Raw genomic sequence first — 14,082 nt, 5'->3', positions numbered from 1 at the left:
CCAGCACTGCATCTTCAAAGCCTTTCAGATCCTTTGGCAGAGATAATCTGATACCTCTTTTTTTCATCCTAAGGATTCTGGTTTTCGTTTTTCTTATGAGGAGAAATTTACATTTACCACTCACAATCTTTACTAAATAGGTATATGCAGAGGATTAGGAAACAATTATTTTTTAAAAGGCAAGTTGACAGAGGAAATTATGCAGATGAAAGCTCTAAATGTTATGGATTCTGAGATGGCATTATTTATTTTTAACCTAAATGAATTTTAACAGGATTTGACAACTTCTCTATCTCTCTGTGTAGTTGCTTTGTGAAAGCCTTCCAAGAGCAATAACGGGCATTGCCTCAAACCTGAGGAATGTTCTAACAAATTTCCTTCTTTACCAGGAATCAGGAGAACTTCTGGAAGAAGTGAAGGGAGAGACACAGTCAGAATCCATGCAAAATATGGCAAATACATATCAAAGACAGAGCAGACTTAAAAGTGATAGCTGTGATTTTGAAATTCAGAAGCATTCTGAAAACTGAGAACAAAAGAATGAAGTAACAATTGATAAACTTGCTGATTCCCAAAGTTCTAACTGTATTGTAAATCTATTGCAAAATTGCATTTTAATGCAGAACACTGAACTGCTTTGTGCTTTGCCAGCTCTGGAAAAAGAGCCCAAATTTCTTTCCAGTTCTTGCCTCACACCTGAAAATGGCATATTTTCTGTTATTGTTTTTTACATACAATCTCTGCACATGCAGGAGAGATTTTCAGCAAAGGAAAGGCTCACATTTGAAGTGATGGTGTGGAAAATGTTCCATATCATCAGGTCCTTCACACATTACATAGATGTGTCAGCATGTCTTTATAAGGATCTGGAACAGACAGTCTTGGCAACAGAGCTAGCCAGCAAACTCTTTGACCCCAGATTCCTCTATTTTGATAATGCTGTCATGCATTTGACACAGGGTCACTGCTACCCTCTTACGTACAGGAAACTTTCATAAGAGAAACTGAGTAACTCTTATTCAAGAGAAATCTAGTTTGAAGTGATAAGCTGGAATCTGAATAAGCCATGTTAATTCCAGATAATTCTATTTGCCAAAATTCTAACAAAAGCACCCATATTCAGCTCTTTCTCCAAGCCTGGCAGAGACCCCTCCAGATCCTCAGAGAATGCAAGAGAGTTCAAAAGTTCACTTGTTATTTGCACTTCAACACATTTGGTTGAAATAATGTTTCCAATCTTTCTTTACACCACAAGTGGTATGTATTACCATTCTAAGATAAGAGAAAGTAAACCAGGTTAGGAAAAAAAATCAACACGTATATTTTAAATGTATTTATGGGATTTAAGAACCAGTGTATCAATATATAATGAGTAACTATTCTCCAGAATACCTGACATTTTTTGTCCAAAGCACATGAAGTATATCTGTGTATATCCATGATTAGTTCTCTTTCTCCAGGCATGCTTAACTTAATTTTCTAGAAAATACTTCTTACAGTTAAGAAATATTAACAGAAAAAAATTACTTGGATTTGCATAGCCTAGAACACGTTCCCACGCTGTGATTCAGAGGGTGGTTGAGTAACTGGGAATTAGATGACTCTGGGAGCCACAAAATACCCCACAAGGATGATACAAAATCTAAAAAATTCAGTGTTTTCTTTCCCGTAAGAAAAATGGGTTATTTTACCACCAGACTTGATTAAAGTTAATTCTGTCTCCATGACCTTTCAGCAACCCAGAGAAGTTACCTGATCACTATGGTGAGGAAAAGTGGCCCATAAAATCTTTTGGAACAAGGTATTTGGCATAAGTTGCAAGTTCACTGCATAGAGGTTTTGCAATGTATATTCACTAGAATCCTGAATCCATGCCTTGCTGTCAGTGTGGAAACAGAAATAGGTTTTAGGAGTCTCGCTGGTGAGGTCGTCCATAAATCTACCAGAGTAGATCTTGCTCATGTTGATAGACGTGTCCATCTCTCGGTTCTGCTTTCATGTTACTCCTTGTATACTTACCCGGTATTTTATTTTTGGGAACTCTAGCAGCTTCTGTTTTCCTGTTCATCTTCTCTGTGCCACCAGCATCTGATTGGAGGGAACTCCTATCACACTTCTGAGTCTTGCGGGGGCTCTCAAACTCATGTGCCAGTAGCCTCCATGGCCAGTTCCTCTCTAACCCCAAGCCATTTTCATCTTGGAAGCATCCAACAACAGAATCCTAACAAACTCTCAGGTCTGCTTTTGGGACATGTGAAACTTCAGACTCAAATTTCAAAGCCAGTGATGTCTGATTCCTTACACTCTATCGCTTCCGCACCTCCCCCTTCCCTGCCACACACTCCTCTATTTGGACTTCTCCGAGGACTCCTTTTTATATTTGAAATATCTTGACACATGCTGGTGTGAAAGATTGGTAGGGGAGAGAGACTCTACCAGTATCACAAGTTTACTCTCAGTAACAGTTAAGAGGAAAAAGTAAAGACCCTTTTGGCTTTGTGCAGTGTGAGAAAAGTACAGCCCTCCTCCAGCACTGCTGCTGGTTTCCCAGTGTTTGTAGAGTAAGAAGGGCAAGAACAGCCAAATCTTGTACAGGTCAGATGCTCTGACATGGACCCCTAGGTGGGCCCAATTCTGCAGGTAGATACAATCTCCATCCAGAGTCCAGCTGGATAAGTCAGTCTTGGTCTGACCACACACTTTCAGAGGGATGTTTTCCTTTCAAGCTGCGCATGGTAACAAACTGCCTTTGGCATCTGAAGGCTCTCTACTCAGAATGTACTTACAAGCTTCAAAGTGGTGGTTAAAATGCCAATGAAGGACATGATTAGTTGCAAGCTTACATGTCTGTCTAACACCACAGTGCAACAGCAACACACTGTAACTTACCATCTGATCTAACCCATCCCCATTTTTAACATGCTGCTGCAGCAGTTTGACTCAACCAGCCTTGTTGTATGCCTTAGGTCAGTTCAGATGTGAATGATGCAAGGTGAAGTTGCTATGCTGAAGGCAGCTCTCTGTAACCCATTTATCTGCCCAAATTACCACTGGCAACAGAAGCAGGCTGAATTTCAGAATGTGAGGCTTCTCACAGTCTTCAGTGTGCTTCCACTTAAGCAGCTCTGCTTTGACTTCCCATTGCTGAGTTAGCTCTGCTATGCATCACTAAAACTACACTCATGACTGCTTCTGCCAGAAGTCCCTAACATTAAGAGGGCTTCCAACCATCTCTTCTCACTTTTCACAGGACATTCTCTGTGCTAGAATTGCCCCAGGACTCTGCTGAAGAAAAGAAACTCTTGAGCAACTTGTAGAATGGCCTCCTCCATTGTTTAGGAAGAATTCTTTTCACTGCATTCCTCAGGCTGTCATGAATCTTCCTCTTGCACAACCAGCCCTTCCAGTTTGACCAAAGCTGGGCCTTCATCTGTATCTTCCAAATCAGAAGTTGTTAATTTAGGTTGACATTACGCCCTCACATATGTAGGTGCTAAGAGACCCTTAGAGTTAAAAAGACAGGTTTTTGAAAGTAAAACAAAGCGGGAGCATGACAGTCCACCTTTCCATTTTGTTATAAGGCAGCCTATAAGTACTAATTTTATGACACTGCCATTTCGTTTCTCTAGTATGTTTTGGACCTAGTTGTAAGAACACACTAAAAGCAGGAGCTGTATCTAATATGAAACATTTGTTTTCACTAGCTGTTTACTGGAGAAAGTTAACTTTTAGTTTTTTTTTATCATTACCATTTTCCAATTAAACAAAGTAGCAGCAACTTTTAATTCAATATTTTTTTTTTGTTCAGTAACTTTTTAACCTACCAAGGTTTTTTTTGTGAAAGATGATGAATGAGAGATTCATTTGTTAGTTCACCATTCTTCTAAACTTGCAAGTACATTGAGGGAAAATATTTTTTCTCTTCTAGACATTAGGCTTGAATGCAATAATTTTTGTATTTGTTGCATGATATGGTTTAATTGATTTGCCAAAGTTACAGGATGAGGGATAAAGAGGGAGTGGATTATAGGAAATGAGAGCCCACTAAATGTCCTTCAAGCAACTAGAATGTAACATTCATTTGCTAAAAAGGGTGAACATTACATAGTTTAGGAAAAGATTCTTGGACTGTGTTAGTAGATTAAAAAAATAATTTGTTCCTATGTAGGACTGTGAAACAAATAGTTCTGCTGTTGTATAAAATATTTTCAATTCTGGCAAATTGAAGGAAAGTCTTTGTGGCCCATTTCTGTTGCAAACTACATGTGTGCTTGATGATGTGCATACAAACAGGGACTAAATAGCATAGTTGTAAACAGCTAGCCTACTGTAAAATAATTACCCACAAAGCAATGTGTGGGGATTGCTTTAGAGCCCTCATGAATACTCGGTCCTATAAAAACTAGTGAGAGTTTTAAGAACGCATTAACATATATGGCAAAATTTGTGGAATTAATATATTTGGAAACTGGAGATACTTGGTTTTTTTCCCCTACCAGATGAAAACTTTCCCCAGTTTTATATATAGGTTGGTTTAAAATAAAATCCCATTCAATTGGTTTACATACACACATTTTTTTTATGCCAGTTTTGTTTGCTAAAGTTAAGGCTGCTCTGCTCTTGGAACCATTTCATAGCAGAGAAGACATGTCACACAGACAAAGTATCTGAGCAGCTAAAGTACATCTAGTCAACACAGTAGCTCTGTTGGAATTTTATGCATTTCCATAGTGGGTGTTGAAGAGCCTGTTTATGGAAATACAGGAAAATAGAGGAATTATATGTATGCTTAAACATATAACAGCTATAACTTTCTGTGTGTAGGCACATACACATCTATTTCAGGTTTTTATGAACCTGAAATGATGACTCTTGCTGAAGCCTGGGGAGATGATCTGGTGTGACAGGAATGTCAAAATCACTGGATACACCCTTTCCAGCACCAGGCAGAAAAGGAGGCTAACAGCAGTGTTACTGCCACCATCAGTAAAACATGCTTTAATTCCTAGATAATAAGCAAACTGACTTTTTAAAAAGAAAATATTAAAACTTCTTCTTTCCAAGTTGTACTGTATTCTGGTAGATGAAAGGGAATTTACTGCAGATCTGTTCTGTGATGGTTGCCTCAGTAGTAATTATTATTCTTGCGGTGTGCTCATGAAATGCAATCTTAATGGGCTGTGTTTCCTAAATACAAAATAATAAAAAAAAAACCCAACAACTTGGGAGCAGAATTTATTGGGAGAAAATGTTGGTGCATGAAGGTAGATAACATTTTAATGACAGTTCCTTACTAATGTTTTATTAAATGTCCATAAAATGATACAACCCTAGTGACATACTGTAATCATAAAAGTCTGTAAGAACAGCTGATTCCCTTGCTGCTATCACATAAAAATACAAGCTGTGATAATGGAGGATGAAGGTATCAGTAGAAAATGACTGTTAGGACTAACAGCAAAAAGAAAGAATGGAAAGTATGAAGGAAACTGACTCCTGGAATAGTATAATATCTGCCTGAACAATTAATAATAATTTTTAATGAATCTTCAAAGACCCGAGCGTCAAGTAAAATGGAATTCTTTGATTGAATCATAGAATAGTTTGGGTTGGAAGGAACTTTATGGGTCATCTAGTCCAACCCCCTGACATCTTCAACTTGATCAGGTTGCTCAGAGCCCCATCTGACCTGGCCTTGAAAGTTTATAGGGATGGGACATCTGCCACCTCTCTGGGCAATCTGTTCCTGTGTTTAACCACCCTCATTGTAAAAAAATGTCCTCCTTCTATCTAGTCTAAATCTACCCTCTTTTATTCTAAAACCATTACCCCTTGTACCACAACAGGACTAAAAACTCTCTCCCCATCTTTCTTATAGGCCCTCCTTTAAGTACTGAAAAGTACTGTAAGGTCTTGCTGGAGCCTTCTCTTTTCCAGGCTGAGCAACCTCAACTCTTTCAGTCTTTCCTCACAGGAGAAGTGCTCCAGCCCTCTGATCATCTTCGTGGCCTCCGCCGGCCCCGTTCCAATAGGTCAATGTCCTTTCTGTGCTGAGGACACCAGAGCTGGACACAGCACTCCAGATGGGGTCTCACAAGAGCAGAGCAGAGGCAGAATCAACTCCCTCAACCTGCTGGCCACACTGCTTTGGATGCAGCCCAGCATACAATTGGCTTTCTGGGCTGCAAGCACATATTCATGGATCACGTCCAGTTTTTCACCCATTAGCACCACAAAGTCCTTCCTGGCAGGGCTGCTTTCACTCTGTTCATCCCCCAGCCTGTGTAGATAGTGGGTCTGCCTCAAACGAGGTGCAACATCTTGTACTTGGCCTTGTTGAAACTCATGAGGTTCCCAGGTGCCAAGTGGATTGCTTGTCCAGGTCCCTCTGGATGGCAACCTGTCCCTCGGGCATGTCAACCACATCACACAGCTTGGTGTTGTCCTTGAACTTGCTGAGGGTGCACTTGATCCCACTGTCTGCGTCACTGATGAAGATATAAAGCAATATTGGCCCCAGTACAGACCGCTGTGGGACATCACTTGTCACCAACTGCAATATGGACACTCTGGATGTGACCATCTAGCCAACTCCTCATCCAGCAAACAGTCCACTCATCAAATCCACCTCTCTCCAATTTAGAGAGAATATTGTCATGGAGGACCATTTCAAAGGCCTTGAAGAAATCCAAACATAGCTTTTCCCTTGTCCACTAGAGTAGTCACCCCATCATAGAAGGAGGCCACCAGGTTGGTCAGGCAAGACTTGTCCATGGTGAAGCCGTGCTGATTGTCCAAAATCCCCTCCCTGCCCTCCACGTGCCTTAGCAGAGCTTCTAGGAGGATCTGTTCCATGATCTTCCCAGGCACAGAGGGCCTTCACCTCACTGCCATGACTTTTCAAATAACAAGGAGGATTGCTGTTCCTGCATCACCAAACATAACATGCCTTAGTAAGCTGGACTTGCTTTAAGTGCTCACATCTTGAGTTGTACTTCATTCACTAAGGACAACTGAGTTTTTTTCACTTCTCCCTGCCCCCAACCAAACTACTGGATCCCAGTTACCTAGAACCACACAGTTATAGTGATAAGGGCTGGAAGAATAACTGCAAAATGTACCTGTAGACACTTCATCCCTAAAAAACCACAGCAACCAACTTATTTCTCTCTCTTCCTACTGTGATCAACTAAGTATGAACCATTCATCAATGGCAACTGCTAATCTCTTTAAAGGCTTAGCTGAAATGGAGTTCAGAACAGCAACATAAAGCTAAATTCAGCAAATATACACCTACTCTGGAGGCTTCAGAGGAAAACTTCCAGTAATTATACTGCTAAAGTCTCACAAGGTGACATTTGGAATGGGTGTGTTTTTCATGCAGGCTACTGATGTAGTGGTAGCATCCTGCAGTGGTTCCCTGCCTTGCTTGCTGCTCTGCCTTTCTTTTGCTCCCCTGGGTATCATCATTTCCTCCTTCCCTCTCACAGCTCTTTCCCCGAACTGGCACTCTGGCTGCCAAAGGGACTTTGGCCCTGGAGGAAGCAGAGGAAGTCCCAGATGAAATACATGTGGCTTGAGAAATACTGTAGAAGATGGTGAAACTGGGATGGTAAAGATGTAGAGTTAAGGCCATGGTACTGATGGTGGGGCTGTAACACCACAGCACTGTGAATTAGCAAGGAAGGACTTGTCATCCAACCTTTATCATTGGGTTACATAGTGTAACCCCACTCAGGTGACAGACAGGCAGTCTCTGCATCCCTGCGTGCTAGAGGAAGAGCAGAAAGCATGGAAGTACACGCCAGTGCTAGGGAAGAAGAGCTTAAGCACCAAGTCAAGCCATGGTCCTTTTAGGGAAGGGCAAAAGAAAAATAAAGGCTTGACATTGATGTTTTTTCCTCTGCTGAAGGGAGGGAGACTGGGAAGAAGATAAGATGGTAAATACAGTTGTTGACAGAAGCCCAGGCAGAAGACTCACATTAGGTTTCCTCTTGATACACTTTTGTCTGAGGTTCCAGGTCCTACAAGAGAACTGTCTCTCTGTTGACAGGTGCCCTAATTTCCATCTTCACTGATGAGCCTGGCACACAGCATGAAGATACTGGGGTCTGATGCAGCAGGGAGCAATCAAAGCCTCAAGCTGGGGTAGGGGCAAGGTCTCAGGTCCTTTGATGAGGGAAACCTTGTCTACCTTCTGATAAGGAAACCTGCTGTGGGGAATACAGGGCCTATGGTGTGGAGTGGGATCATGTGGCCCAGGAATGGGCCTCCTGCTCGGCTTCCTCGCAGGGTACAGTAATAACACAGTGTAAATAGTGCATGCAGCAATTATCACCTCACACTGGGACGGGGCACCAGACCAGTGTCTGCCTATTTTGAAAAAAGATAAGTGTTGAGGTCCTGCTTCCCTGGGCTGCGACAGGTGCCAGTAGCCATGACAGAACAAAGAGAACTGCCTCTCAGCCAGCTCTGCTCTGTGGCTGATGCCACCTGACCCAACATGACTGCAGCTCATGCTTCCATCCCATCTCCACCCAGCCCTGCTGAGCAGCTGTTCCATCTCCCTGTGGTGATGTGGCAGCCAGCAGCCCTTCCCCACCTGGAGTTGCTTCCAGCCTCCATCAGAAACCAGCTCCTTGTTCCCATGAGTAGGCCCAGACCTGAGTCACAACCACTTTCACTTTTCCTGCAGGGATTTCCACCAGCCCCTCATGAAACCAATGAGAACTACACATACGTGACAGCATGGCTGAGGTCCCTGGTCTGCTCTGTTAGAGAGTCAAGAGTGGGTAAAGGAAAAAAATCGACACTTACCTTTAGAGCTCAAATGTTTTGTCATGACCAAACCAGTTGCCCTAAACAGCCTATGCAAAACAGTAACTTGCACTGTAATAACCTGCAATTACTCTGCTGGAAAATCCTGAAGATTCCCTGGTGAAATTTCCTGAAATCTCTGATAGCTATTGCACAACCCCGGAAACCATCCTTAATTTCATATTTGCTTCTTCCAGCAGGGAGATACATCACATGATGCTGGTAGTGCCTACAACTGACTATCAAAGGCAAGAAATGAATTCCAAAAGGAAACATTTCTGCCAGAATATGTATTTCATCCAACAAGATTAAATCAACAAGGTTATCCAGAGGCTGGAGGCTGAGGCTTGGTAGATGTCAGAATTAAAATACATGCATTTAAAAGAAGTGCTACCAAGTAACTTGGTGTGGTGGCACCATTTCTCATGTGGCAAATCCTCCACTATGGCTACCTAGTTTAACCCTGTATGTCTAAATTTAGAGCTGAAAAACAGGAAAAAGGGCTGAGGAAGGGCTAGCATACTTTCTTGCTGGTGTTACATGTTATACTTGAATATAGTTATTTTCTTTAAGAATAGGACAATTTGATGTTTAGCCTACTTTATGACATGAAGCTTTGGAGAACATTCCACCACAAACTGCACTGTTTAATTTCTCCTTAATTTGGAGACATTTCATTTAATTAGAAATGTCACAGAGATGTGCAACAGTGATCAGCATTCTGAAACTTCTAGCAGGATGCCATCATATTTTTTTAAGTTTAAAGTCCCTTTTCAGAAAAGCTGTATACAAAATACATGCTGAGAGTATAAATCAGTAGATTTGGTGCCAACTTTCACTCCAAGGCAGGAATTCTTTGAGGCAGGTGTGAACCAATACACCCACACCCTTGACCACCATCTCCTATTTCTTAATTTACGTGGCTTCAACTAATACTTTCTCAAGTTTAGCTTTCTACTCTTGCCCTATCATTTTCATTCGATCAAATGTTTCCAGCTGCTCGCTCGGACCCTGGCTGAAACTGTATCTGTATTTATGCCTGGTCCTTTTCTGCCCTGTTCATCACTAAAATCCTTATGATGCAGATCACTAGAGGTGACCTTTGGCTGGTTTTTTTTTGGTCTCGTCTACCTGTTGGCTATTTTCTCTAGCATTTTAAGACTCCATTTCTCAAACCATGAACAATTTAATTTTCTAGGTATTTATGAAAACCAACAGAATCATATTTTTCTTTTCTTTTGGTGGTTTGTTTGTTTGTTTGTTTTTTTGAAGCTGGGGACAACCTTGTAAAGTAAAATTCTACATGGGTATCTACAGTTTCCCAACATGATTATTTTACATCCAGCTGAAGTCTCCATTTCTACCTCTTAAAATGCATACACACACTTCAGCTGTAAGGATTTGTCTTTTTCCTTTGTGACGTTACTGCTTCCTACTCAAATCCTTCTGTCATAGTTATTCTTTTGGTGTCAAGGAGTAATCTTTTATCTGCTTATGCAGTGAGGTCCCTTTATGATGGTTGTAATACAGATGTGGAAAGATGGTTAGTATTGGTACGATTTTATATCTCATTCACAACCATGAAGTATCCCTACTCACCCTTTACTCATCAATCCATAAAACAGTCACCTAGACACACAGTAAACCCACTGCACTTTTCATACTCACGAGTTACTTTGTTTTTCCATTGGCACTGTCTGAAGGAGAAATTAATTCCCATGCCAACACCTTGGACATAGCCTTTGATAGGGGCTTCTTGCTAACCGTGTGAAGACTTTATGAATGTCTGCGGTTAGATCTCAGCATATTGCTGCTTAAACCCTCCCTTTTGAATTGATACTACCTCAACAGCTCATCCATCAGAAAAGAGTAGTACAGAAAGTTCTCTTCCCAGGACAGCCTGGGATGCTTTTTAAATTAAAATCTCATTTCATGACAATCTATTCAATTCAAGTGATTGTATTGGCAGTGCTTTGCACTGAAGCAGTTTTACTGAAAAGATCCTTTATTTTTTCATAAATAAAAAAGAATATATTTTAAACTTTTTTTCACACATGAACGTAAAAACTCTGAAAGCCTTCAGAAATTAAAATTAACTATACAAAAGTTGGGCTATCAATGTTAAATACTTAAACTTTTGTTACCACTAACTAATTTGTATCTTCTATTGGTATAAAAATCTTCATAGTAATGGGTAATACAACATAAGAATTTCCTTTAACTGACTGTATTCACATTTTCAATATATAGCTTTTCCAACCAAGTCGTATCAGTCTATGCCTTTCTTTTTCGTGTAGTTCCATTAAGTTCTGAAGGGGCCATTTGCAGCACTTGCTGTTGCTGCTGCTGCTGCTGCTTTGTGGGACAGGAGAACCATTCTTCTGAGCTAAACAAAAATAAAAGTACAGTTGCTTATAAACAAAGCTTTTGTCTTATATATATATATATATGTAATACATATATATAACACAGAGTTCCCCTTAGTATAAATAACATAAATCCCATATTTGTGCGCAGCTTTTTATTTAATTATTTTGTTAAAATGAAGAATAGCATCAGGCTAATATTAGATACTTTAAATACATAACCATTTCAGTTCTATATGTGGATAAAAATTAAAATAGTAACCAATACAAATAATAAAGAGACATAGCAATATAGTGAACACTTGTTCAGAGATTCACAGAACACAACTGGATAAGATTTAAATAATCTTAAAAATATGACCGTAGTTCAGCAAAGAATGATGTAGTCATGAGGATGGACATGAGAAATGGAAAAGTCAGTTCCATGTCACTTTAAAGATACAGACATACAGATTTCCCAGATTCTGTGTGTGTGTGCGTTTGTGTGTGTGTGTGTTCAAATGCTCCTTAGCCACAGAGGGAATTCAGAAGAAGATACACAGGTAAAGAGAGAACTGTGTTAAATACTTTACTGCCAGTTCAGCTCAGACAGTTACTTAGAAAAAGCTGTGTAAGTATGATTCTTTATTCTGTAAAAATAATTTTTTCTCTGTTTATCTTTCCAGTATTTGAAATCCAACCTGAAAAGAGTTTATAGACCAAGTCATCTCAAATATTTCTGGGGTGTAACAGAGTTGAATATACCAGAAAACACAGGGAATGTGAATGCTAGAAGATGCCAATCAATCAGTTCATAAAGAGAAACAGAACTAGAATCATTAAGCAAATCTTTATATTAAGCTTAAATAGCAGCAGAAATTAAAAAAAAATATTGAAAATCAGCTTTATGCAAACTCTACTAATTGTTGGTTATTGCATACAAATATGAATTAAAACATATGCAAAATAAACTAGTTTTTGTTTTGAATTCAGGATATGAGAAAATAATGACTAGATTCAGAACAGACTTACCTATACAATTTTTTCACTGTTTCTCTTCGCATTCTTTTGGGAGGTATAGGAGTGTCAGACATATCTAACATTATAGGCTGAAGTAATGACTCAGCGCCTTTATCTGATAAAGCAGGAGTCATACCTATGAAAGAGTTGCAAGTCAGAACAATAAAAAAAAAAAATTAAACCCACTGGTTATAAATGGGCCCTGTAACAGATAGAGTTAAACCTCTGAAGTAAGGCTTTAGATATGCCATAAATTTTATGGTTACCTTATGTCTCAAACCAAGTTCAAAGGTGACAGGTAAAATGATCTGCTTTACTTATAACGGTCACAGAGTAAATGTTGATTTTTTAAATATATTTTGAAATATTGTAAATTATTTGATATTTACATAAACCCCATTTCTAACTCAGAAATACTATCCTTGCAGACTTAGGGGTGTTTCTTTTTATAGCACAATGTTTTGATTGTGTTTCCTTAGCAAAAGCCATTCAGCCAGCCACACAAATAGTTATATAATCTCTTATTAGTGAGATCATAGTTTCATGTTCACAAGACACTGACTGACCACATTTTTATTATCTGAACACAATACAGGGCAGTGCTGCTCTAGGCACTATCTACAGCATCATAGTACTGCATACAGTTTTTCTATTCTTGCCTTAAAGTGTGACATCTCTAAGCTCTTAATGTTAACAATTTTCCTTCATAGTTTGAACTTCTTAGTTTGCAAGAGCAGAATACATCTGGTTTCAGTTAAGTCTCCTTTAGGACACCAAAATTATAATACAATAACCTACCCAATTTCTGTTTTACTAGCTTGAGGCTTTTCTCTTGTTCAGCAAGTTCCTGTTTTTTCTTTTGCATTTCTGGAGTGTTCAGAGACTGCAAATGTAAATCAAGGTCCTTATTCACATTATCAAGTTTAACCACTGCTGCACGGTATTGCTGAAGAAGATCTAATGGAAGAATAAAATAATAAACCACAAAACAATAAATATTTGGCCATTTTGATTTAGAACACTAACAAATACAATTCAGACAATGTATAAACCTACAAGAAAACATATATTTCAAAAGCACTACTTAAAAACCACGTAAACTTATAGTGGATTGGTAGCTGTTATTAAAATGACTGTAACGGGAGGCAAAAAATTATATCCAATATTTTGATTCCTCTTTTCTTTTTGAGCCCATATCTTATTTCACAGTACCAGCAAACTCTGAAAATGATGTGGGAAACTGGTATTACTTTACACATCTTGTCCCTTGTGTCTCCAAACAAATTCTCTACCTTTGATGACATTAAATGCTTGTAGTATGCTTTGCTTTGAGCGCTACAAAGCAGAAGCTTGTATTGCTGACTTGAATTGTATTCCACCTTGTGGACCAAGAGAACATTTACCGAGTTTCACTTTGTCCTACCTACGGAAATCTAATCAAGCAGACTCAGAAAAACAAGGGTATAGTTTGTTGACAAACCTTTTTCCTCTTTTAACATATGAGAAAAAGAATATTTCCTTGTCCAGGCACTGAATAGATCAAGTAATAAAGGAAGGGTTCAAGCATGTCAGCCTAGGCTCATTCCTTTTACTTTGGTGAGCGTTAGGTGGCTTGCACCAAGCTTAACTGAACACTAAGTACCTACTTTCCTTTTATGCTACAAACATTGAAAAAGAGCATGTCAGAACTAATGCTCAGAGTGAAATTCAGTTCAAGACAAGTCCTGTGTAATGAGATGGTGTCCTTTAAACAGAATTTTACTATGTTTTTCCTTTAAATGTCTAGCATCACTCCAAGTGAAATTAAAACATGCCCTTTTCTTTTACCATGATTACAGAAAATGCCAGTTTAATTTATATGGTAATAATTCAGTTCAACATTGAAAATGTGTTGATAGAC

General features: G+C 39.3%; 1 protein-coding gene across 1 annotated transcript in view; it reads right to left on the bottom strand.

Annotated features, from left to right (window-relative positions):
* Positions 1-10,070: 10,070 nt before the first annotated feature.
* Positions 10,071-14,082, bottom strand: part of SMCHD1 (structural maintenance of chromosomes flexible hinge domain containing 1) — a 72,917-nt gene continuing 68,905 nt past the window's right edge. The window contains exons 46-48 of the mRNA XM_032696277.1: positions 12,981-13,139; positions 12,195-12,318; positions 10,071-11,203 (exon numbers count right to left, since the gene is read on the bottom strand). Of these exons, the coding sequence (XP_032552168.1) occupies positions 11,092-11,203; positions 12,195-12,318; positions 12,981-13,139 (395 nt within the window). The 3' untranslated portion in view covers positions 10,071-11,091. The remainder of the gene's footprint in view (positions 11,204-12,194; positions 12,319-12,980; positions 13,140-14,082) is intronic.

Source organism: Chiroxiphia lanceolata, chromosome 1, assembly GCF_009829145.1.
Source record: "Chiroxiphia lanceolata isolate bChiLan1 chromosome 1, bChiLan1.pri, whole genome shotgun sequence".
Taxonomy (NCBI): domain Eukaryota; kingdom Metazoa; phylum Chordata; class Aves; order Passeriformes; family Pipridae; genus Chiroxiphia; species Chiroxiphia lanceolata.
This window is presented reverse-complemented; position numbering and strand designations above follow the sequence as displayed.